At 40.9% G+C, this 26,009-nt stretch overlaps 3 protein-coding genes across 3 annotated transcripts; 1 reads left to right on the top strand and 2 right to left on the bottom strand.

Moving 5' to 3' along the window:
* Positions 1-4: 4 nt before the first annotated feature.
* Positions 5-4,075, top strand: asnsd1 (asparagine synthetase domain containing 1). The gene is made up of 4 exons (XM_061841485.1): positions 5-82; positions 745-2,374; positions 2,487-2,668; positions 3,829-4,075. The coding sequence occupies exons 2-4, from the start codon at positions 806-808 to the stop codon at positions 4,073-4,075; spliced, it is 1,998 nt and encodes a 665-aa protein (XP_061697469.1). The 5' UTR covers positions 5-82; positions 745-805.
* A 74-nt stretch (positions 4,076-4,149) lies between these two features.
* zgc:136439 (uncharacterized protein LOC678627 homolog) lies at positions 4,150-8,044 on the bottom strand. Its single transcript, XM_061841486.1, has 8 exons — positions 7,694-8,044; positions 6,540-6,629; positions 6,265-6,344; positions 6,074-6,189; positions 5,899-5,996; positions 5,751-5,819; positions 5,619-5,677; positions 4,150-4,288 (listed from the first exon to the last, which is right to left on the bottom strand). The coding sequence occupies exons 1-8, from the start codon at positions 7,883-7,885 to the stop codon at positions 4,168-4,170; spliced, it is 825 nt and encodes a 274-aa protein (XP_061697470.1). The 5' UTR covers positions 7,886-8,044; the 3' UTR covers positions 4,150-4,167.
* Positions 8,045-8,677: 633 nt separating this feature from the next.
* sympk (symplekin) lies at positions 8,678-25,842 on the bottom strand. The gene is made up of 26 exons (XM_061842296.1): positions 25,706-25,842; positions 25,359-25,468; positions 25,226-25,291; positions 23,836-23,889; positions 23,676-23,749; positions 22,384-22,510; positions 21,653-21,902; positions 21,194-21,364; positions 20,878-21,117; positions 20,505-20,656; positions 20,270-20,420; positions 18,886-19,090; positions 18,655-18,805; positions 17,404-17,639; positions 15,950-16,031; positions 15,759-15,872; positions 15,157-15,304; positions 14,920-15,080; positions 14,227-14,335; positions 14,039-14,139; positions 12,583-12,673; positions 11,524-11,625; positions 11,237-11,424; positions 10,145-10,321; positions 9,477-9,761; positions 8,678-9,102 (listed from the first exon to the last, which is right to left on the bottom strand). The coding sequence occupies exons 2-26, from the start codon at positions 25,419-25,421 to the stop codon at positions 8,839-8,841; spliced, it is 3,762 nt and encodes a 1,253-aa protein (XP_061698280.1). The 5' UTR covers positions 25,422-25,468; positions 25,706-25,842; the 3' UTR covers positions 8,678-8,838.
* Positions 25,843-26,009: the final 167 nt, after the last annotated feature.

Genomic DNA, 26,009 nt, shown 5'->3' on the forward strand with positions numbered 1-26,009 from the left:
CTTTAGAAAGTCTATGTCCAGCAGAGGAACAGCCACGTATTGTTTCTAGCAGACAGAGGACAGACTTTGAGTTCATGCAAGAGTAAGTTAATATTCTGCTTTTTGATTATTTAGGTGGGTGGGGATGGTCTTGTCTCATGCTAATAAGCTACTGGTCACCATCCCCCCTCTACTCCAGGGTCAACTCAGAGTACACGTAACATTCAATTGTCAGGTTGAAATTACTCGATCTTTGGGTGGCTGTCTTGTTTCAACTGCCCAGATCCAGAAGGGCTGGACATGGGAGGTTAACGCACGCTAGACTGACCATGTCCATGAAAACCAGATCCACAGAAGTTGGACTGACCAATACAGGACTGACCACGTCCACCAGTTATGCAAATGCTAGATTGACTAGGTCCACAGAAGTTGGCTTGACCAATGCTTGACTCACAGGGTCTACAAATGCTAGATTGACCAGGTACTGGAAGTAGCAACTGATTACATCCACACACATATTTGACCAGTTTTTGGAGGCCTAGTTGGTCCAGCATTGGCCAGTCCTTCCCTTGTGGACCTAGTTAGTTCAGCATTGATCAAGTCAACCTCTGTGGACTTTGTTTTCGTCCACTCGGTCATTATAGCGCTTTTTGTCTACAAGCTGAGTCCCAATTAGGTCTACAGTGTCAAAATATCGTCTCTTAATTTTTTTTGTCAGATAATAATGTTCTCTTGATGATGACTGTTACTCTCCTTTGTCTACAGAGAAACTGGACAGCCTTACTAAGGAGTTACAGGACATTTGAAGTTGACAAATCCTCCAATCATGTGTGGCATATTTTGTTTTGTGAGTCCAGCGTCTTCTCCTTTCACATGGGACAATCCAGTCTATGAACATTTAAAAAGAAGAGGCCCCGATTTCAGCAGGGATTTAATAGTTTTAGGTTCCGATTCTACTTATCGGTGCTTGTTCTCAGCCCATGTTCTCCACATGAGAGGTCTTCCCACACCACAGCCACTCCAGGATCTTGCCGGAAATATTTTGCTCTGGAATGGAGAGGTTTTTGGTGGTTTAGAAGTCCTGCCAGCCGAGAACGACACCAGAGTTGTCCTGAGGTGTTTGTCTTCTTGCAGTGACCCTTCTGATATTTTGTCTGTGCTTTCCGCCATTAGAGGTCCCTGGGGGTTTGTGTACTATCAAAAGAGCAAAGACTGCCTCTGGTTTGGGAGAGATTACTTTGGGAGAAGAAGTTTGCTGTGGAAGTATGACCAAAAACTGAAGGCCTTGACATTCAGCTCTGTGGGAGCAAACCCATGGGGACCTGGCCACTCCACTCCTTATGAACTTGTTCAGCCCAGTGTGTATGAACCTGGTCCTTGCGAACATAATCATTCTGACACTTCTGGACCAGGTCAGTCCAGAAATTGTGGATCTGGTCAATCTGGCACTCGTGAACCTGCTCACTGCAGCCCGTGTGTATTTGGTCAGTCCAATTCTTGTCAGTCAGGCACTATTGGATCTGGTCAGTCCAACGATTATGGACCTGGTCCATGTGCATGGCAAGAGGTCCCAGCAGTTGGTGTGTACAGAGTCGACCTGAAGTCGGTTGTAGAATCCGGATCGCCGACGATAGAACTTTATACCTGGTCTCACAGTGGAGATGAACTGGTAACTCCCTGCTCAGATAATACCCAGCGTCACGGCCCAGGCAGCTGCATTGTACTGAAGAACTCCCTGGACCTGCTCAGATCACCTGTTTGTCCTCTGAATACGACACTGAACGAGAACCACGCAAGTCCACTCTTCTGCGTAGAGGATCTAGGAGAGCTTCTGGACAAAATACAAATGAATAAAAATGTTACAGGTCTGATCGACGTTCTGAGTAAGGCTGTGAGGATACGTGTTCAGTCTTTGCCCGACGATCCACAGGCTGAGAATTCCAGCATTGCCGTTCTTTTCTCAGGGGGCATCGACTCTATGATTCTGGCTGTCTTAGCTCACCATCATGTACCCAATTGTCAGTCGATAGACCTTATCAATGTAGCTTTTCAACACCAGGAAGCTCAGAAGGAGTCGACCAAGAGGCAAAAACCCAGTCAGAGAAAGTCCGAAGCCCAAACATGCAAACCATTCGATGTACCAGACAGGATCACTGGTAGGTCGGGTGTTAAGGAACTACAAGTCTTGGCTCCAGAAAGGCGATGGAACTTTGTGGAAGTGGATGTAACACGGGAGGAGTTGCAAAGAATGCGGCACAAGCACATCAGCGACTTGGTGCATCCACTGGACACCGTACTGGATGACAGCATAGGGTGCGCAGTGTGGTTCGCAGCCAAAGGGGAGGGGTTTGTGACCCTGGACCATGATCGGACCACCTTCACATCTTCGGCCAAGGTACTAATATAGGGACCAAAACTGAGTAATTTGATGGCCCAACACCCAATTACCTATATACTGGTTTCAGGGAAAAAAAAGGACTGGCTCCTAATTCTTATCCTTCATCCAGGTCATTCTGACAGGAATCGGAGCCGACGAGCAGCTAGCTGGATACGCGAGACACAGACTGAGGTTCCAGACATCCGGATATGAGGGACTGGTCAAAGAAATAGCCATGGAACTGGGCAGGATCTCCTGCAGGAACTTGGGCAGGGACGACAGAGTGATCGCTGACCACGGGAAAGAGGCCAGGTTTGGGTTAAAGGACATTCCTATGCTCTGCCACCTCAATTCCTTCCCCCCCCCCCCCCAGGAGTAAAACAGTTTCTTACAAACTTGGTCAGTCTGGCACTCATAGACCAGATTAGTCTGTCGCTTGTGAACCTGTCCAGTAGGACTCTAAATCCTGATTTGTTATTCTTGATAGTAACATTTGACTTCCTATGTATAACTGAATTGTTACTCCTTGTAGTACTCCAAATTAGAGATGCATCGTCCAACGAATGAAAAATCTAGAACAAACTCCAATTTCAAAACAGAGTGATCCCCACTGACGATACCAGGTGCAGAAAGTACTTGTTACATGACAGAAAAGTAGTAAATGAATCCAGCTATGTTTTTCCTAGGCAGAGAGAAATAGTAAGAAAACTGCAGCTACACAACGGCAGTATGCATGTAGAAGTGAACGCATTTTATAGATGCCGGAAGTGTAGAATCTGAAGCGTTCCTCATGCTCTGAGCCGCAGCCGGCACCGCGCGGAACTTCAGGCAAGTCAGTCGGGAAACTGAAAGAATCAAATGTACTTTATATGCCAACACTGAATCAGAATCAGCTTTATTAGCCAAGTGTGTAAAAACAGGGATTATTCTCCGGCAGCGGCAGCCAACAAGCTCAACGGTGGGCTCTATCTTGCTCTAATGCTTTTTAGGGTTTATTTTAGTTTTTAAACCAACTGAAGAGCCGCTGACAGGAAAGTCAAGCTTAACTTGGAGCTAAAACTTAACCAAAAGGTGAAATTAGTAACTTTACATCACAATGAATCAAGACAAAATTCACAAACGTTTCACAGGAGCACAAATAATAATCTTGTGCCTCATCGTTGGGCACTTAATAATTTTATATTTGTTTCACTCAAACAGAATCGCTCAAATTCAAATGATGCCAAGCCCTACGTGTGATTCCCTTTAATTTAATGATTAGGTCCTGTTTTTTTTCAATTATACTATAATTTATCTGTTATGGCTTTCAATGAAATTAAATATACTTCTCAGAAGTAAGAACTAATTTTTGATAAAGATGTTGGCCTTCTACGCTGTGTGTATATTTTGTGGGTAAAAATTGTAGTACTTGTTATACAAAGTTTGAGAAGCACCAGTATAGAAGGTATTAAAAAGTCAATTTCCATCCTCAGGTTCCCGTACCTGGACGAGAGCGTGGTGAGCTACTTGAACTCTCTGCCCATGCACGACAAGGCCGACCTGTCGCTTCCGCGGGGCGCCGGCGAGAAACTGCTGCTGAGGCTGGCCGGCCGCCGGCTCGGCCTCGGAGCATCCGCCGTCCTGCCCAAAAGGGCCATGCAGTTCGGGTCACGCATCGCCAAGATGGAGAACGCCCGCGAGAAGGCGGCGGACCGGTGTGCCAGGCTCATCGCAGAGTAGAAAGAGGAGGAAGACCTGTTTTTAAAGCTTTCATGATGTCCGTTGATCGAGTTATTCAATTAAATATGGAAAAAATGTTTCTTGTGCTTCCTCTACATCATGTATGTGTGCACATCGTGGAGCTTTTCTTGGAAATACTGGTTGCAGTCCACGTAGGACTGCAAGTTGCCCACATCAAAACGTCCGCTAATCTCGTATGCATAAACAGGTTTCCTGTTTAAAAAAAATAAAGAAAAAAAACCCATTAGCATTGCTTGACTTTGCTTGATGACACCAAACCACCTTCTAACCAAGTGTACACTCGGGCAAATATCTTGCCACATAATTACTATGAATGACCAAAACAAAAAAACTGTTGACATGAAATCTTGTTTAAATGTTCTGTGTTCTTAACTGTTTTGAAAAATTATAGTAGTACTATTCAGGCATATCTCAAAACTACAATATGGTAGAAAACTCTATTTCAGTACTCACACATAGAGAGACAAACACTTGGGAAAATACTTTTCAGAGGGCAAATTCCTGCCTAAATTCTACATCCATCCATTTTCTTTGCCGCTTATCCTCACAACGGTCGCGGGGCATGCTGAAACCTATCCCAGCTGTCAATGGGCAGGAGGCAGGGTACACCCTGAACTGGTTGCCACCCAAATGCTGCACCCACAATCACACCTAGGGGCAATTTAGAGTGTCCAATTAATGTTGAACGTTTTTGGGATGTGGGGGAAAACCTGAGTTCCCACTCGGACAAAACCCACGCAGGCACGGGGAGAACATGCAAACTCCACACAGGGAGCGCCGGGATGGAACCCGGGACCTCAGAACTGTGAGGCCAACGCTTTATCAGCTGAGCCACCGTGCCGCACCCTAAATTCTACATTAAAAGTAAATTCCAGTTTTATAATAGTTTGCTACATTGTGTTTTAGTTTATAGAGATGCTGAATTTGGAGTTGTCATTTGCTTTTAGCTATAATCAAAATTATACACAAATGAAAATTATGAAATACTGTGTGCGGTGTAACGCCATGATGAGTTACAGTTTTTGAATGGAAATGCTTCACGAAATTAAGATTTTGAGACTATAATTTATTGAGATGTACCAGTATGGCAGTATGTTTGTCAACTTTGGAGATTGACATTAATCCATATTTTTATGGAGCTGTGTGTCTTTTTTGCTGTTGTGCCAAATTCTGAACTACTTCTTGAAGCAGTCACGTGGTACTGTCAATAAAGGTATGATAATTTGTCATGCATATTTAGTATCTGAAATGTCTGATTTGTTGTTATCCCTTGTAATTAATTCATTAACTAATATTTGCTATAGTGAGAATAAGCGGTACAGAAAATGGATAGATATTAGATGTTTGATTTGTCGCATGAATAATTCAGTGTCACAGCATCATGTTCCTTGGATAGTCTTATAATCTTGTTGATATATTCAATCATTATTAATTGTGATGATTATCAAATATAATGAATTGATCCTTCAGTCTCTAAAAAGGCAAAAAAAATAAAAGGTATCATTATCAATAAATTATTTACCTCGGAATGAGCCAAGACACAAAGTTCCCAGGGGCGTCTTTTTCATGCAGGGGACCATCCTAGCAGGACGGAAATATTGATCCAAATGATAATCGTTGAGACAGGCCAACATGGGTGATTCCCAAAAGCTACCTTCTTTTCCTGGAGGAAGCTGTCCAAAAGAGGGAGGCTTGTCTTGGACAACATGTAGAAACAAGGACACTAAAAAAAAATTAAATAAAAATAGTGGTTAAGTAGGGGGGTTCAAATGTGCAATTAAAAAAAATTGTACTGGACCTACTGCTTTTCTTGACGTGGTTTCGGATGGCAGCGGTTTCTCCTTCAAACACACAGCTCGACGCTCACTATCAATTTCCACTATCCCATATTTGTGAGTTTCTGCACCAGGAATAAGCATCCCCTCAAAAAAAACGTCAATCCTTATCTCAGAATGAATTACAGCAAACAGCGCTTACCGTCGTCTCTGCATTGGTAAGACAGCAGCAAATTGTTGTCTTCACATTCCGCTTGGAGGGCAGAAAACCTGGACTGGATCTCGGTGAGGCTGAAGTCCTCTCTGAACAGCGTGTCGCTAGTTAGGATGCAAAAACTTGAACTCGTGGAAGTTCTCTGTGGGAAATGTTGGTCACGTATGATATGAGCTCACCCGCCGATCACGATGACGTCATCTTGGATCTGAAAGTGCTTCAACGTCAGCTGGAGGCAGGCCATGGCACCGAGACGCTCCTGGAAATTAAAACGGAAAAATTTTTTAAATTGAGACACAGAGTGCTACAGTGGGATAACTTTTTTTTTTTTTCCATAGGTAAAGTTTTGGGGATTTTATTGTATTTATTTTTAATTTTCCATCAATTGTACCTTTCATATTGGATGTCAGGTGTATGTAAAAAAAAATATATATATATATATATATATATTTACTTCATTGCTTCTGGTGTGGTCACAAACAAGTTTGACGTTCGGGAAGTGCGTGGCCCATTCTTCAAATGCAGACAGGTAAAGTGCGTTGGTCTGTGGAAAGAGAGGACAAAAGAAGTCGACATCTACAGTATTTTCACACAACTTTTAAAGATGGAGACAAAATTGGGTGCACATGTTAAGGATAAACACAACGCATGATAAAGTGTCAAGGATTCGTGCAGAAAATTGAACAGGAGAGTGGCCACTTAGTTGAATAATCCATTTTTAGATTTATTGCAAACCTGCAGGACAAAAACCAAAAAAAGTGCGAGTCAAAAAAAAATCTACGTTAACATAGTGTTAGTCTGTAACTTATTTAGTTCCTACTCCTTCACTAACTTCCATTTTGAGGTACGTTCGGGACTTGTACTTGATTTGCAGGTGAGAAAAAAGAACGTCTAAAGGACCGATTTCCCAAACTGAGAATGCAGTGTTCAGAAAGGGAGTGCGCGCTCCATGTCTTGACTTTACAAACGGGCGTGTCGGCCATTGACAAGGATACGTCAGTGCGTCCGCCATATTGAATGTGTCGGTCCGAGCTTCTACATTTACGTCTATATCATACGTATGGTATGTGGGGGACATAGTTTCATCAAAGTGCCGCAGTGGGATGTTCTGAAAAAAACTATCGGCAAACGACAACAACTTTCCAATTGTTCCGCAGTGTACCGAGCAATCTTGGAGTTCAATTTCCTAACGTTCCCTGAACAGAAGCTTGGTCATTTGGTGTTGAATTAAACTTGAGTCAGTTTCCGCCATCAATGTGAAATTGGATGTACAGGAGTATGATTACAGTACGCATGAAAAAGATGCCCGGAATTGAACAGGAAGTCAGGTCAATTAGCTCTGAAATAGCCATTCTGTTATTTCAAGTTCAAGTAGCTTTATTCTCAGATGTGTTATACATACATGATATACGACATACCTAAAATAACAATCCTCTCAGATCTGCGGTCCTATAATAGATAAATAGACTACAGAGTTAAAAAGAAAAGAATAAAATATCAATTAAATTGGTCTACAAACAACTGCATAACGTTCTCCTGGTGTGGGCAAAGTCCATTTCCCCCCGTGTGTAATTCCAGTGCAATTCATATCGCTCTCAAAGTGCTCACCACGACATAGATGCCGTCCACTTCGTTCGAGGCGCCCAGTGCTCGGATCCAGTGGCTGAGGAGAGCGAGGTTCCCGACCGGCAGCAGCGGCTTGGCCACGCCGACAAGGTGAGCAAAGCGCTCGCTACGGTCGGCCTCCACGTCCCGTTGGAGCCTGGTACCGTAGCCTGCGGCGAGGATCACCGCCTTCATCGATACTCAACGAGACGACGCTCAGTAGTTGTTATTAAGTTAATAGTATCGATAAGGGTCAAATACTCATGTAAATTTAATGTCTTTCAGCTGACATACAGCTACACTCTGTCTTTGACCAGTGTGACGTAATGCAATAAAACCACGCCCCTTTGGGGATTTGCTGTCCTCCCACATTTTCTCCCCCCCCCTCTATTAATAAAGAAACGTAACTAATGTTAGGAATCATTTTTACGAAATGTTATTTCCAAGTTGTGTTTATCCAGTAAAGGTTAAATAATTGCTCTCTTTTGCTTTCAACTTCTAGAAATACTAAATGTAGTCTTGCACAATTACTACTTCCACTACTCTACAACGATACCAAGCCTCTACTGCAACCAAATCGTATCCCACTACTACCAATGATATAACTAGTACTGCAACGTCTACTACTTTCTAGGACTACTAGAGCCTCCAACTACAACCAAGATTAACACTACTTCCGATTTAAAACCACCTCAGACTATATTACTACAAGATACTACCAGTACTGCTTCAGCTATCACCTCATGCACATACTACTACACACTTACTGTTACTCCCACCAAATATGATTAATATTAGCTTCAACTACAGTACCGCTTACATTGACCGCATAGCACAATTGATAAACTACTACCACCTCACTGTACAACATACTATTAATGTAATGAAATACTGATAGGGTAACGTTTTCCTCCTTCGTAATACTTCAGTCTAACAGTTCTGCAGTATAATGTTGTCGTTAAAGAAATAAAAAATGAGAACCAGATGTGACAATGTTTGTTGATTTATTGCCAACTCCAGAACAACATGTGCAATCCATTCTGACACTCAAAACAGATTTTCTACAAATACAAAAAAAAAAAAAGAGGGAACATCACAATCCAACATAATGAAAAAAACATTTTTTTAAACTTTATTTTCAGTGCTCTTTATTCTACTTCTTCACAACCGCTCCCAATGTCCTGGGCTGCATCTCCATCCTCGTCCTCTTTAAGCATTTCTTGAGGTTGCAAAGGTTCCGATTCAGACGTTTCCATTGGTTCTGGTTCCTCGGTTGGTTTGGCTTGGGGTTCAGATTCAGGTTGGGCTTGCATTTCAGGTTCTGGCTCACGTTCGAGGTCGGGGTCAACTTCAGCTTCATTCGCAGGTTCCGCTTCAGGGGTTGGGGTTTCATTAGCTCTTAGCAACTCCACCTGAGGGAAATCAAAATAGAGTTAGAGTCCTTTTATGACACGGTTCAAAGCGACCCATCTTCAAGTAAAAGTAATACAGTTAAATGTCAAATTTTCCAAGTGGGTAGAGAGGTTCAGGCACCCTGAATGGATGTGGTCAAAATGCTTCCAATGTGTTCATAGGGATAACAATAATATTTGTTTTTCAAGACCCAAAAATGTCACAAAATTCAATGTCCAAATAAGTGAAGCGAACCATCTCCATTGAATATGTTGATTACAATTGCAGAGCCACACAGTGAAAAACGACTTTGAACTATGTTCTACCTTTAAAAATGGTTCAGTTTGAAGGTTAAGTAAACGTTTCCTTTGGCAGCCAGCTAACCTCATTTTACCTCAGAGGGGATGTTCACATTCTCCTTGTCGTTTACTGGATCTGCTTGTTCCTGCACCATCGGCTCCTCCTCGTCCTTCTCAGCCCCGTTATCATTAGCCACGACAGTATGTGATTCTTGTTCCTGTGCTTGCACATGTGTGTCTTCCTCCGCGGCAGTGGGGGATGCTGAAACAGGAACGCTCTCAGTGTGGGGCGCCTCTTTCTTCACGGGCTCGACCGGCTTGGGTTCTGCTTTTCTACTGGCTTCCAAGACTGCCATAATGGATGCTGGAATGTGAGCTTGCTGTTATATGCAAGGGGGGTGGGGGTGGGGGGATAAAAAAGGCTGTTAGTCGGTGTGGGATGTCTTAAGTGTGATGATCCCACAGTGTGTAAACTGGGATGTGTTAAATTTGATGTGATTATCCTGTAATTCATTATGAAGTGTATTTTTCCTGTTGTGTGCAGTGTTAGGAGTGATTATCCAACAGTCCAGGGTGTGTTGAGAATGTTTATCTTGTGGTATTAATTGGTTATGAAGAGTAATTTTTCAGTGTTGTGTGGTGTCTTAAGAGCATCTAGTCTGTCTACCATCTAGTCATCACTGGCTGCGGTAGAAGTGATTATCGCATTGTTTGATGACTTTTAAGGTGTTTCGGTGGTGTAATGTTTGAGGAGGGTTCTTGCCTGATGCGGTGTGAAGGACCGGACGTGAATCAGCAGGGGTTCCCTCATCTCTGGGCAGCGTTCAAAGATGCTGCTAAGCTGGGCATGAGGCAGCTGCAGGAGAACGCTGTATGACTGAGGTTTGGTTCTCTGGCAGCATTTGACAAAGCCTTCCCACACCTTTGGGTACTTCCACACCTTCGGAGGGATAAATACATGAGGTTTTGTACACCGTGCTCAACAAATTTCATCATTAATTTTCCAGGTGAACCAAGGAAAAATACAGCTATTGTACAATATGTCACACTTTTTAGGAATAATAATGAAAACAAAGACTCCATGTGTTGATAAAAAGTTCAGAGTCAATAAATGAAAACACTTGACATGAGAAAATCATAGTACAGTACTGTGATATCATTTCTGTGAACAAACAGATTTGGAAATAAACAAATTTTTGGCCAATGTCATCCCCTGACCTCAAACCTATTGACATCCTTTTTACTGTCCATCCAGCCACCCATTTTCTGAGGTGCTTATCCTCACAAGGGTCGCTGGAGTGCTGCAGCCTTTCCCAGCTTTTATTGGGCAGGAGGCGGGTACACCCTGAACTGGTTGCAAGCCAATCGCAGGGCACATGGAGACAGACAACAGTCACACTCACAATCACACCTATGGCCAATTTAGAGTCTTCAATGAATCCATGTTTTTGAGATGTGGGAGGAAACTGTAGTGCCCAGAGAAAACCCACGCAGGCACGAGGAGAACATGCAAACTCCACAGGAGGGGGCCCAGGATTTGAACCCAGGTCCTCAGAACTGTGAGGCCAACACTCTACAGCTGCGCCACCATGCCTTATGCTTAAGGGGGGAAAAAATGGTCTAAATACGCCATAATAATGGAGATGTGTTTATGATTAAAAGTGAGGAACAGTGTGGGCATGACCTACACATGGTTTAAGTCGGGGGAGGTCATTATTTAATTCTTAGATGAGACATAGGGAGAAGTGCTTGTACTGTCAATATGAAAATGTTTTTGTTTAGCTAAATTGCACTTTTTACAGATGCTAGAATTTAGCAAATGGTCAATATATAGCACACAGTCGAGCGCGCTCACCTGCTTGATGATGAGCCTGGACAGGATGTTCATGACGAAGCCACAGAGACGTGGGTACATGGTGAGCGACTGGATAACGGTCCTCATGAGCAGCATGGGGAGAGGGTTCTGCTCCATCAGCTGCTGCATCACCACCGCCAGAACCTCAGATGTGTACACGTTCTTCTCACCAAAGCATAGGTTGGTCGCTGAAGATAAAACAATAATAATAAATTCAATTTGACATATCAGGGACAGCCACTTTTGGGTCGTGACAACTTGAACGTCTCCGGGGTTACTTAACTAACCTTTAATGATAGACTTCATATCACATTTGGCGGAGTCAATGTTGTGCAAGGCGATCAGCAGATCTCCGGGCGTTAGAGGAGACACCGACGAACTTCCCTCACCTAAAGGATAACACAATAAAGAGCATTAACACAGGTTTTTTTATATAAATTAAGTTTAAAACACTATAACACTACAATGACTAATAAATATAGAGTTAAGACAAACAAATTTTTTTTTTACCACTTTGTTACATTAGTTTCTCAGTAACACGAATGTTCCTGATTCATATTGACTCACCACTTATGATCATCAAATGTCAGAAAGGGAGAAAACTCACATTTTATAACACATTACCTCCATCACAAAAAATTTCAATTAATATTTACCTACAGATCAAACCGCAAATGAGGATCTTCATCTTGTGAAAAATGATGTTAAAACATTTTCGAATACATACCATCTTCTTAAAAGAAAATTATTTTCCCTTTAAAAAAATGTGACATTTAAAATCATGAGTGAATGATTTGAATATATTTTACTTTTCAGGTTAGTATTTTGTAATTATTTGTCTTCATCTGAACTGATTGGGGAGATCAATATGAGACCACCTTTTCTATTCCAGGTCAAATGGGTCATGACTTAATATTACAACAATGACCAAAAGCAAACATGTCATGCCAACAAACTAATTTTAACAAATAATTTTCTAACTTCAGAATGGGTCAATTAGACCTGCAACGTAACAGGACAGTTAACCTTTTTTTATTTTTATTAAATACATAGTTTATCCACTAATACGGGCCACGCTCATGCGTCAACATGACCCAATGTATGCCAACATCTCAAAGAAAACATTTTTAAGAAACAGGTAAATATATAAAAAATATAAAAGTGTCAATTTGACCAAAAGGATTACAGAAGGGTTAAAATAATGGTTATGTCGTCTACATGCAGCAATGTGACTTGATGCATGTGGATTCATTAAATAAAAAAAAAATAATAATAATAAAATTTCAAAAATGAAAATAATTTTGTTTTTTTTTTAAAAAAGACTTCACTTAGGTCAAATCACTTACTATGCTGGGTTCCCAAGAGACGATTGAACACCTCCTTGACGACAATGGGATTGAGTTTGATCAGCTTCGGAAGAGCCTGGATGACTTCATTCTTCATCATTAAGACAAAAAAAAAAAAAAAAAGATTTAGTGCTTGAACGGTGCACTTGGAAAAGCTTGCAAAAAAGGACTTGGAAATTGAAATGCTATATACTGCTCTGATCTCTTCTATGACCGTTAAGCTAATAAATTTGTTCAGAACTAAATAATTAGGGCTTGGGAATGCATGGAGGAACACCTACGGCTTGCTCCGTTTGTTAATTTGGTTTACCGAAGGCCTTCACTATCAGAGTCCGGTCATATCTGTTGCATTCATTTTTGTTTAAATAATTTTTCCCCCAAAATTGGTTAGTTAAAATAGTTATTTTTATATTATAATTAGATTCTTTTTCTGTATGCAATGCATGAAAAATAAATACACAAAAGAATTTACACATACATTAAACAGATTCAATTATTGGTACTTTACTGTAAAAAGAAATTATGCACAATAAACTTAAAACTGGTTAAAATGGGTTGATTTAATTTTGTAACTGAAATAAAAATGTAAACAAAAAATACATGCAGTTTTAAGATTTTATTTAATTTGTATATGGAAAATGGAAATTTGATCATCCATCCATCCATTTTCTGAGCCGCTTATTCTCACAAGGGTCAGGGACGTGCTTGAGCCTATCGCAGCCACAATCGGGCAGGAGGCGGGGTACACCTTCTGAGCCGCTTATTCTCACAAGGGTCAGGGACGTGCTTGAGCCTATCGCAGCCACAATCGGGCAGGAGGCGGGGTACACCCTGAACCTTTGCCAGCCAATCACAGGCCACGTAGAGCCAGACAACAGTCACACTCACAATCACACCTGGCAATTTAAAGTATTCAATTAACTTACCATGGATGTTTTGATGTCGTGGGAGGAAATCAGAGTTCCCAGAGAAAACCCACGCAGGCACGGGGAGAACATGCTAACTCCACACAGGCGGGGACGGGATTTGAACTCCAGCCAACAGAACTGTGAGGCCAACACTCTAAGAAGTTGTTCCACCGTGCCACCACATTCGATTGTACATTTGATTATTTTATCAAGTAATTGGTTAATGTATTTATCGTCAATAAAAGAAAAAAAAAGGAAAATGTTTATATATGTTTTACTACCTCAGTAAATTACTGGTCAAATTATGTATTGGAAATAAGAAGAAACGTGTAAAATAAAGCATTTTTACAGATGACATTTTATATTTTATTAAATAATTGGTTAAGAATTTTTTTTAATACAATTAAAACGGAATTATTTTACAATTAAGATAAAGCCTTAACCTTTTTTTTTTTTTTTTTTGGAACCTAAGACAAGAATGACCTGGCTCATCCCAACTGTCCATTTTAAAGATAACCCTGTCCCTTGAGCACCTCAGGTGCCATTACCTTTTCTAGTCCATTGATGACAGGAATGAGGAAGCGAACGTCCGGCACACGTTTATGGTAAAGGTCCCGCACCCTCTCCACCAGCTCTGGAGATGGAGGCACTGCACATACAGAAGGGGGCGAAGAGAAGAGACTTAAATGTCTTCTTCTTGAATGAGTTTTCAAGCTTCAGTTCAGTTTCAACTTACCTTTATCTGTCAAAATATGCAAGCAGCGAGTAACAAGCGTCTCTGCGCCCTTTGGGCAGTTTTCAACCAGAAGCAAAAGCTCAGGAGAGTTCATGCCCATTCCACGGATCTGTGAGGAGACATTTCACAATAAGACTTGAACCTCAATTTAACATGCCCAGAAACAACGGACCTCAGATTTAACGGACAGAATGGTCGTGTCTGTCTGGAACTCAAAGCACCCCCTTATATGAGAAAATACAAATAGCCCCAAAAATTTGCCGGACTATGTGCTAGTTATCAAAAGCTGACAATGCAAACAATGCAAATGTGCTTAATTTTAGGCTTTGAGACGATACCATTTCCTTGAAAACTGCAGTGGCAGCCTAGCTCCATGTCATGGCGGGAGAAACTCAGTGTGAGGGTAGGATTACGTCAATGAGCTGCAGTTCAATCAAAATTAGTGAATTTATATTCAAAACAGTTTCCACATTTTTATACCTTTTTCCCACCTCTCTTTGAGACAGCGATTCAGTGGAATTATGTAATTGTAGATCACTGCTATGTAACACAGTAAAATTTTCCATGTCTTACAATTTCCGAAATAAAACACAAAGTATTTACTTTGGAGGGATCCAACTATTTGTACACAAGCCATTAAAAAGTAATTTTTTCGATTGTTTCCTTTGTAAATCCAGAGGAATGGTGACTTACGGGGAGCTCTATGGCTCGAAGCACACTGCGCTTGATGTCAGCGATGGCCTCAGTGTAGACAGATGCCAACTCGTGCACAAGCTTGTGGTTTAGTGGGAGCAGAGACAAGTAGAGGAAAAGACACTGCCGCACTGTCTCGTCGGTCCAGGGGCACGCCACCTCTGTGTCCGTTTGCAACAAAACCCCCCATGAGATTTGAAGATACTCCAAGGTTTAACAGCCTAGCCAACTCCAAACCTGTGTCTTTGTCGGCCCCAAAGAGCAGCGACGGGGGATTGGGATGGACCAGAAGTTGCATGTAGTTCAAGGCAAACTTTTCAATGTAGTCCCGCAGTTGGTCTTTTTCATACATGCGCTTCAAAAAGGCCAAGGCAGTTGTCCGCACCTGAAAATTAATCAATCATTGCAATGCTTTAAGCGTAATAACAGAAACATTACTCTAGTTACAAATATATTCAACAAGCAGCAGATGTTTAACACTGAATGTTTTTTTCTTTTCTAGATTTTGTTCAAAAAGAGTCGATTTAGTTAGAAGGCAGTGCTTCATTTCTTCTGGATATTTGACTTGTGCTACATAAAACCGTCACACTGTTAACATAAGCGTTTGAAGACAATCTAGTTATTGACTTCAAATTTGGTTAATTTCACCTGTAATGTGACGGGAGGGTTTTAAAAGATATTGATACATTTATGCAGAGCCGAACTTCAAATAAAACCACATTTCTGTTCTGTTGTCCATTTGTATTTACAAAATTATAATTTCAAACTTGTCAACTTAACCAACAACATATCAGGAGAATTTTATGAACCAGACGAAATACTGAGGGCAATGTGCTCACCTTCTCCTTTTCATGAGAGCTGAGATCCAGTAGCACGTGAAGGTATTGGAATTGCCTAGAAGGTCGCTTGATGATGAGCTCCTTGAGTGTAGTCATGCCTAAATACACACGCGACTGCAACAACATTGCCAAGAAAACAGGTGAGTGGAAACCTAGAATGTGACAGTAGTCTCTTCACCCCTTTGACGTACCTCATCCTCGCAGTAACGTCGGATTACTTCCAGTGCAGACTCTGTTATGATGGGAGCCTCCATTACCAGTTTGGTGAAGAGTCTGTGGGACAGTAAAAAATGTTTCTCATGCAACTGAAATTTATTAATTCATTTTGTGAAGCCACCTTCACTTGGCAGCATGAAATTTGGTTGGTGTGTTGATCATGAGTACACACAAAAAAATTTTAAGAACCCATGCCTGAAAAAACAAAGTCTTCAATTCTGGCGTGAAGCAGACATTTTACAGTTTGTCAGTTTGTTGGGGTTCTTCAAAGATGAACTTTTCCCAAAAATTTTCTACGGATTTATTACCATCGTATTTTGTTGTTTTTCCTATAAAGTGTGGTCAAAAGACAACTGCAAATTTTGCTGAATCACCCAAAAACACAAAATAATGCAGTTCGTCAATTACTTGAAAACTCAACACCCAAAGACAGTAACTTAGCAACAAAGTTAATATGTATGTATGTGTGCCATAACATGTACTAGCCGGCCACAATTTAAATAAGGCATTTTGAGGTAGATTCAGTCATTTTCTGAGGTCCTTCAAAAATGAACTTTATTTCCCCCAGAGATTTTCCCAATTGCTGCCAAATTTGCATCATATATACTAGAGCATGGGTGCTCGGACTTTTTAACCCCAAGATCTACTTTTCAAGCAGCCAGCCTCTTGCGATCTACAGGGAGGAGAAGACACACGTGCGCATTGCCACGGAGAAAGCAAAGGAGATACCATAAATGAGAGGCCAGCTTGCTAGAACGTGCCTTTATGTGGGTGCGGTCAACGTATTTTCCACAGATGAATCAAACGAGATGGATGATAGGCTGACATTTTTTTTTTTTTTGGGGAGGGGGGGCACGCCGTCACGTGATCCATCAAAACTGCCTCGCGATGGTCTCTGGACACATTGAGCACCCCCGTACTACAGACACCAAAGTCACGTCAGCCCCAATTCTGATGGTTTTAAATCCTTGTAAAAAATTCTCATGCTTTAAGTGTATTTCCATTTTTAAATGGTATTTCTAGCACCTTAGGCTGTTTTAAATTGTACTGTTTGTTTTTCCCTCTCTGTTTTAAGTACTGTATTTATTTCTTTTTTAAAAGCTTGTGCGCATGTAAATGCTTCTGTAAAGCACACTGAGTTACCTTGTATATTAAATGTGCTATATAAATAAATTTGTTTTTCTTAGAAAAAAAAAATGAACTGCAAAAAGATGAATAAAACAAGCTTTTCTTCACACAACGTGGTCATAAAGCTGGAAATTTTGCAATTGCCAAAAACAGGAAAATGTCTCAAGAGGCAATGCTTGGAAACACTCGGTAAGTCAGTCAAATTTGATTTTAAGTTGCCACCTCAGGAATACTTTGGGTACTGTCCGGGATTCTTCAAGTTCTGAATGAATTAATAAATGCCACTTAATTTGGTCCTCACCCATCCTTCTGCTCAGGCTTCTCTTGCAGCCCGGACAGCAGCGTATACAGACACTGATCGTAGCTGTCCAGCAGCCCCGAGGGTAGCTGGCTTAGGTAAGCGTTGTACTCCTGATAGAGGAGCGAAAAGGCCAGCTCGCTCCTGGTGCGGATGTCCTCCAAAATGAAATGCAGCACATCGCCCTTCATGATGCCCTCGAACTGCGTCACGAGTTTGGAAAGGAGCTTCACTCTAACCTGACAAAAGATATGTGGGGTGATTAAGAAAAAAAAAAAATCATGGTTGTATGATGACAATGAGTATAGAGTCAGAATAGGGGATATGAACTTAAAATATCTTGATTTCCGATGGTAATCGATTACTATCTCCTTTAATAAAAAAGGAAATGAAATTATTCTAACCAAGTTTAATTTGGCGGATTTTTCCTCCCCTTCAGGAATATGACATGCATTACTTCCCTTGAAAACAAAGAGGCTTTTGTAGCGTTGCCCCCACTCATCATCCTCACAGGGACGCGCAGCCTGGCACACAACGGTCAACAGCACAGTAGTTTTAGGACCAAATGCTACTTTAGCACAAAGTTTTGTAAAACAGTCCAAATGTTCTGCCCGTAACTCATATGTCTACTGCTGCCAGTGCTAAAGGACTTGTTGTCCTTTTCGAAAAGAGCTTCCGTGTCAAAAGGAGCGTTGTAAAAATCCGAACATCTCTGTTGTTCGGCTTCCATAGTAGCAGGCACTGAAGCGTTTTCAACGGCAGAATGACGATGACGTCAAGGACAGCTGACGCGACTAATATGGCGACCATTTGGATGTCAAGGGACACTCAATTGCGCAACTTTGTGCATGGATGACGTGCTCTCTACTGTTATATGTATTTTTCATTACAATATCTATTTTAGAATGTTTATAGGGATGTCACCCGCACTTTAAGAACCAGACATTAAGTGGCCAATCAGGGGGCGAGCTCTGGTTTGCTCTCCCATTCTTGTTATTTTTTTAAGCAAAATTGCCAGGCAAGAAAACAAGCGATTCCTCGATAGTGAATTACTGGTAAAACAAAATGCCACTAAATCACTCCTTTTACACTATAAAAATAAGGTTGCATGTCTTTGACAATGTTCAACATGTTTGATTTTGAGATTGCATTCCACCGAGCTTTCTTATCATACGGAACGTGTAAAAACCATTTACTTATGCATGGACCCAGCATGAAGCATGATCCCAGCCCTTATTGAGTGTGAACACTCACATGGGACATCCCACTTTGAGTGATTGTCTTCTCGGCATGAAGGATGCGTTTGATGGTCTTGGAAGTTAAGTGCTCAATCTGCGTGTCCGATAGAGGCTGGACCACATCCGACAGCCTGAAGACTTTCTTCCTCCCAGTCGAACCAGCCAACCTGTTAATGGAAAAAATAATACAGTCCATAAGCATTCATGATGCATCTCCTGCCATTTCTTCATTGTTAGCAAATCTCACTTTGTTTGTGACGACGGAAGGATGGGCTCTGGAAGCCTTCTGACAGTGGCAGGGCTGGGAGCCTTTACTTTCTCAGAGTAATCCCCCACGACGGAGATGGCCTGGCCCACCATCACGGGGACTTTGCGTCTGATGAACAGGTCCCTGGTGCCGTCCTCATTGGTGTAACCCGGGTCATTTTCTCTCGCTTTGCACTCCTCAAATCCTAAATATTTTTTAAGATTAACAACAACGGGAAAAAACTGCAAAGTCAATATTTCATGGGCTTTTCTATTTTGCGAGGATAAGCGATAATAAGAAAGGATGGATGGAAATCGCAAATGTCTTTGACCAATGTGGCTTGTAAAAAAAAAAAAAAAAACCTCCAAAATGGAAAGATTTAACTACCAAAGGACATTTACAACTCATTACTAATTTCTTTTCAATCAATATGATTAGTTGATTCCACTTACTAAGCCACTAAACTTGAGTGTTGGCAGCATGTGTTTAGTTACCCACGTTTTAATTCACTTGTTTCTATGCTTTGGTAAGCACTTTTACTGCTGTTTTGGTCAGCAACAGAGCCCAAATGGGCTCCAAAGTTAAATTGTCAATATCTGTGTGAACGACATTGAGGGAGAGCAAGGTCTACTTTCATACAGATTTCTTTTTAGGATGTTTAAAAGGTTCTTGTTATTGTTGAGGTCAGTGGATGATGGTGGCTACATTGTAGGTTTTTCCTGCCTTTACACCGACAGCTGCAAATGTTTCAATGGTATATTTGGTGCTCATTAGTGTCTCTTCAATAGCTGCTTTCATTATAGGATGCATTTGCCTAATAGACGCTATGACTGGTTAGCACATCTGCCTCACAGTTCTGAGGACCCGGGTTCATATCCGGCTTCCCCTGTGTGGAGTTTCCATGATCTCTGTGCCTGTATAGCGTGTCTCTGGGCACTCTGGTCTCCTCCCACATCCCAAAAACATGGACGGTAAATTAACTCGAGACTGAATAGCTCGTAGGAAAGAATGTGAGTGCAAATGGCTGTTTTTTTATTTGCTCTGTGATTGGCAGGCGACCAGTTCTGAGTGTCCCCCGCCTGAATGAGTTTTGCTCTATATTTAATTATGTGAAGCACATGGAGCATATAAAAGGCGCTATATAAATAAATTTTCCTTGCCTTGCCTTTGCCTTCTTCTCTGCATGCATTTTTAAACACTATTTTCTTGAAAAGTCCAGTGTTTTCATTCTTTTCAGAGACATCATTTTGACAACTTCAGGCATCGAAAAGGGGTCTTCCACAAAAATCCCCAATGACTTCAGCTGAACATTCACTCATTATTTTTTTTTTTTTTTTTTGCTAAAATTACTTTCAAGCGAAGTTTTAAAGTTTGCTTTCCTAACCTGGACCAATCCCAGCGGCAGTCATCTGCGTGGCCATCAGACGGGCCAAATGCCTGATTTGGGCATCGGTGCCTGCCGACTCCACAGGCGTGTATGTGGCCTGGAAGGATGCCGGCATGGTGTCGGGCAGATATACCATGCTAATCAACACCTAGACAGACAGTTTTCAGGTTTAGTTTTGAGCTTTACTATGTTGTAAAAAGAAATGAGAAGAGGGGTGAAGTTGGTCGCTCACCAGATTAGCGACATTCTCAGCATTGAGGAGCGGATGTAGGAAGTCGGCAGTAACGTCAATGGCAGACTGTGCCACTGGGGCGGGAGCTGGCTTGGGGGCTGAGAGAGGGGCTGGCTCCTCTTTGTCCTCATCATCTTCTATCAGGGTTTGCTCTGAATAAATACACACAGCAGAACCAAAGTCATGAATACAAGGTAATAGTATACTACAACCACGAGGCTCACTTCCCATGTCCATTTGATTTCTAATAGTTTCTAACTAAGTAGCTGAGGTCAGCATCCATCTAGGTGTCTCAATGTACGGAGCTGCAATGGCTCTAAATGATAAATGCTGGCTGTACTTGTTTTTGGGGTATTAGCCAACTAGGACTCACCCATCTTGACCTTCTTCCCCTCTGTGTACTGATCGTGCCGCGGCCTCTTGCGCTGCTCCCTCAGCGGCGGTGTAGACCGTGTGATTTCGCTCTGGGGCATGCCCAGGTCCAACAGTAAAGTGCTGATCTGGCCCTGGAATTCCAGACTACACGGGTGCTTGAGCACAGCCACAAGGTGCAGCTTGAGGTTCTTTCGCACGCTGCTCACCTGCGACTTGGCCAAGGTGGGCGGAAGATTAGCTTTAAAAAAAAAAACAAAATAAAAGTTGGAGTTCATGATGATCGCATGGCAAATTTTACACAATTCCTCCCTCACCGTGTAAGGTCTCATATGCCTGAACAACTTTGGACATAAACATTGGCCTTTGGCGAGCGATAGTGGCCAGTGAGCCCAGTGCAGTGGTCAAGTTAATGCTGGAAATGGCAGGATGGACCATAAACTTCAGTAGCTTATCCAGCGCTGATTTTCCCTCATCACTCAAAACATCTGCAGAGGAAAATGAGGACATTTTAATCCTTTTATTTAGATGAAAAATACGCTACTAGTCAAGTACTGTTGCAGCAGTGGTTAGCTTTGCATTTGATATCAGGGACATCAGTGAGGACTAACGTTCCTTAAACCACTACTTAATACCACATAAATCACAATTATGGACGGAATTGGAAAAAAAAAAAAAAAAAACTACACAAATGCACAATAACACTATCTAATATTGGAATTGAAGTTGTTAGTGTAGATCAGTACTTCTGATAATGTTTTAGCCATTTTTCATACCATAGCGGATATATTCGTGGTCTTTGGGAACTTTGTCCAAGCTGATGTCGGTCTCCTGCCTCTTAGGCACGTCCGAGTCAGCCACGCGAGGCGAGAGGGTGACGATGAGTGACTCTGTGAATTTGATGGCGTGAGTGCGCACACCGTCGTTCTCCGAGTCCAGGAGCGCTAGGACGTCGCCTTTCATTTGCGTTATCATGTCCCAACAGGCTTCCTGCATTTCTGACACGACTTTGGCTCGCACCAGCCACTGGTGTGAAAAGGAGGTGGAGGATGAAACATGTAGTTAGAAAAACATTTTCTTGGATACCTGATTGAGGCTCATTTGGATGAAATCCAAGTATTAGATGTCAAAGTACAAGCCCCGGAATTCAAGTGAAATGGCTGCGTCAAACCAAAATGGCCAACTTGCAGTTCAATTTCACGGATGGATCTTGAGACTTTTTTTGAAATTCGTCTACAGGGGTATTTTTTTTTTTTTTTCTTTCTACAGGGCGCTATTGAGGAAGATTAGGGCACGCACATTCATGACCATTAAAATACATGCATTTTTTTTTTTTTGCCAGGATACACAAAGCTTGAAAATTTGACAAATGGTGTAACCAACACAAAAACTGTCCATTGAGGGTTTTTATAAACAGGCCTGAAAAATATTTTTCAGGCATGGTGGTACCAACACGAGATGAGTGATATCATTGAGTTAAATACTAGCTAGTTTTACAGAAAAGTACCTGTAGAGTAACTTTGTATATCTGTGTGAGGGTGAGAACGGCTTTCTTCACCACATTGACGCTGTCGTCCCTGAGCAGCATGTTCAGGTTTGCAATTAGCCTGTGGAGAAGCTCGTTGTCCCGTTTACTAGAAAGAAAAAAATACATGACTGCACCACAGTTTATCTTTATAAACTCCGATTGCGGGCGGTAATAAAAAAAAAAAAAAAAAAAAAAGACCTCTATGCATATTGACCATAAACATAAAATCATCAGATTCATTGCATGTGTAGGTGATATTCATGCAATCAGTGTTGGAAGTGAGAGAAACTATGATACATATGCACCAACACACTGTATTGCAAATCTATTCAAATCATATTTGCCTTTTTCATGGGTATTTATGACATTTTTTCTTTTTCATGGTTATTTATGACATTATTTAATTGATTAGCAAACTCCTGGTTGGAGTTATTGTTGTTAAAGTTATTACTTTTATAAATGAGTGCTTCCAATGTGCTTTTTCGAAAGCTGATCCTTCATTATTTGCGATTATGTGTGGTCGGAGGAGGTTCTAAATATTTATTTATTAATAAACCAAGTATGAACATACTAATGAATCACAGATTTGTGTATCAAACTTGCATAAACATTATTTAACCACAAATCCATCCATACGGACGGTTAGTGAATAAGTGCCAACGAGACCAATTTAATTCAATCAACTAATAATTGATTTTTTTCCTGCAATTTTCAGTTTGTAGATTAAATACTTCTTCAATGGTTTATTTACAAAAAAAAAAAAAAATGTTTTAGGCTGTACTCTTCCCTTCAGCCATTTTGGAAATGAGGTCTTGTGATTGAATCTCTTGCTTGGAAAGGTGAGCCACCACAAAACTGTTTCAAAATGTTGCAAAATGTGCATGGGGAAGCTGCAATAGGCCACCGCAGACTCAAAAATTGGGTGTCCTGGATGCAAACCATATTGTTCAAGGATGAGCCACTGTTCAGAGTAGAACATAGAGTCACCGTTGTTGACATCACCATCATATGTAATCATTGATGACATAACCCTAATGCGTTATACATTTTGCAACGTTTTGAAAATATTTAATGGCTGTTCCTTTTTCAAGAAATTCTGCCACAAGTCTACACTTCTGAGAAGCATCCAATACCAAGCATTTACATCCAACAACAAATATTTAAACTCCAAACTGTGAAAAGTCAGGGAAAAAAAAAATCATTTGTTAGTTGGCAAAAATTAATTGCACTCATTAGTTCTTCATTCGGCCACCTACAATATATGCACCTACCATGCTTCTTCAATGAAGCCGATGACAAATTTTCTCACTTCTATGGACTTGTCCGTCTGAAAAGCGATCATCTCCTGCATTGCAAGTAAGAGTGGGGAAAGGTTTTAATAGACTGGCATTGCAAAATAATGAGATGATACATGCTCAAAAGCATTCTTACATCAAGGAAATTGTCAAGGAGAGACGGATCTTTGTTGATGATTAGCTCCTGAACCTGAAAAAGAAATGGTGGCGTAAAAAAAATAATATTAGTGTTGGGTGATGTCCAAGTGTATGCGACACATACGCAGATCTGATCCAAAATTGACAAAGTATAATCCGGTAACACTGACGTGATAAAGTGCTACCTCTACAAGGGAAATTACAGCCTAATCTTGATGGCACTTGCTTTTTGGGGGAGTAGGGGTAGGATAGGATTAACCCTTTCCGGGCAGTGGTTGCAAATTTGCAACAGGTTTAAGATAATCGAAAATTTTAAATCCAGAGTATCATTTTCTGAAAGTATCAGATTTTTCTCTGCACAATTTTATTTGGTCCAGAGAGGGTTAAATTAGAAAGTGCTTGTTTGTCAGTGCTTTTTTATGGGATATTTATTTGCAGTCTAACTAAACGCAGAGATTCTCAGAATGTACACCACAAAAAGTGGCTACTTAGTTGCTAGTCAGGTTTTTAGAGTAATAGCTATAAGAAGGGTTGGAAATGTTGATACATTTAGCAGCAAAGTCAGTAAAAGCAGTGTAACAATAGTGACAAAAAACTTCAACTGTATTTATTGTTATTACAGTAACTGAAAATAGTATTAGGTTACTTAATTAAGAGACATGACAAAATATTTTGAACATTTTTACACAAACATTTTCCAAACAGTATTGAAACTGTTGTTTTAAATTAATTTTAATCTGAAAACAACATTTTACTCTAGCCTGAGTAGCCTTGCAAACAGGCTTGCCATGTCTGTCAATTGCCCTCGGCTCAACCTCAGCTCTACCTCGGCTGTTAGCCAGATAGGCCAAATAACTCTAGATGCCACGGCATGTGTCTTGTTTTTCGGCAAAGAATGGACGGTCCAGACGAGTGCAAGAGTTTATAGCCTATCTTGTCTCTGTGCTGTATTTTGTCAGTCGTGTACACACACACAGACTAAAAGCTGGTGGCCACTTTAAACCTGAGCTTTGGAGCATGTGGTCGCTGCTTTTGAGTCCCTTTCAAACAATACTTATACAATGCCATAAAGTTTTGCTTCAGATGGTGAGGTACTGCAATAAAACAATGTGCACCAAGCAGCTATTTCATCTGGAAGCTAGAATTTTTGTTTCTTTCCAACACCAATGTGACAGCTTTAATGAGTTAATTTTCACTGATTTCTGTAACAAATTATGGATGTTCTGTAACATTTGGCAATAACACAATAGTACCTCCTCAAAAATCATAACAAACGTATAATTGACGTTAAAGTAAAACAAATCAATACTCCCACACCCCACCAAAAATTGAGCTATTTCAACCTGAGATGATAATTTGCATTTTTTTAAAAGGTAAATATTACAAACCTGTTTGAGCACTGCTAGCTTTTCATCTGTGGGTATTAAGGCAGCCTGATTCAAAAGGTCCACCACCTGGAAATAGAAATTAATTGTATTGCATGTTCAGGCTACATTTGATTATCAACTACAACAACTTAACCTTTTCACTGGTGGTCATGTCAAGGATATTGGGTGTCTCTCCGTCTTCTGCGGAGAACTCCATAATGCCGTTCTACTTCCTTTACGATGTATTACATCACATCCCCAATTCTGATGACAAAAACACTGTTACAGACAACTAAAGATAAAACAAAAACAACCCACAACTTGGCAGTGACAATGATGCAAATTGTTTACTGCTAGCGTGCTAGCTCAGCTGGCGCCACGCTAACAACCGAGAGCACCTCACGATAAAGTGAGTCAAAACTGTAAAAGCTACGTATCCTTTAACAATACGATTAACGTCTCAATATGACACATATAAGCATTTGAATATATCTTAAATACCTTCAAACAAACGGTATAAAACACTTAGCTATCCGTGAATGAACCAGCAACAGTGATATTGCTGCGTTTTTATTTTCTTCTTCGTATATTGAAAACTCAACAGCTCAGCCACACTGCCCCTCGCAGGACACATTGTTAATTTTTTCTCTCTTTACAGTGGGTACTGCATACATATATATATATATATATATATATATATATATATATATATATATATATATATTATATATATATATATATATATATATATATATATATATAAAATAAAACAATATGACAAATATAGGGTCACCACGATGAATAA

This window comes from Syngnathoides biaculeatus, chromosome 14 (assembly GCF_019802595.1).
Source record: "Syngnathoides biaculeatus isolate LvHL_M chromosome 14, ASM1980259v1, whole genome shotgun sequence".
Taxonomy (NCBI): domain Eukaryota; kingdom Metazoa; phylum Chordata; class Actinopteri; order Syngnathiformes; family Syngnathidae; genus Syngnathoides; species Syngnathoides biaculeatus.

Bases quoted from the DNA above. Each gene is read 5' to 3' on its own strand.
- asnsd1 (XM_061841485.1), top strand. From the start codon at position 806: ATGTGTGGCATATTTTGTTTTGTGAGTCCAGCGTCTTCTCCTTTCACA. The intron at 2,375-2,486 runs GTACTAATATAG...TCCTTCATCCAG, and splicing joins CCTTCACATCTTCGGCCAAG to GTCATTCTGACAGGAATCGG. The intron at 2,669-3,828 runs GTTTGGGTTAAA...TTCCATCCTCAG, and splicing joins GACCACGGGAAAGAGGCCAG to GTTCCCGTACCTGGACGAGA.
- zgc:136439 (XM_061841486.1), bottom strand. From the start codon at position 7,885: ATGAAGGCGGTGATCCTCGCCGCAGGCTACGGTACCAGGCTCCAACGG. The intron at 5,997-6,073 runs GTAAGCGCTGTT...TTCCTGGTGCAG, and splicing joins TTACCAATGCAGAGACGACG to AAACTCACAAATATGGGATA. The intron at 5,820-5,898 runs GTAGGTCCAGTA...ATTTTTTTTTAG, and splicing joins AAACCACGTCAAGAAAAGCA to TGTCCTTGTTTCTACATGTT.
- sympk (XM_061842296.1), bottom strand. From the start codon at position 25,421: ATGGAGTTCTCCGCAGAAGACGGAGAGACACCCAATATCCTTGACATG. The intron at 11,425-11,523 runs GTTAGTTAAGTA...TTTTATCTTCAG, and splicing joins TATGAAGTCTATCATTAAAG to CGACCAACCTATGCTTTGGT. The intron at 9,762-10,144 runs GCAAGAACCCTC...TGCATATAACAG, and splicing joins GGTCCTTCACACCGCATCAG to CAAGCTCACATTCCAGCATC.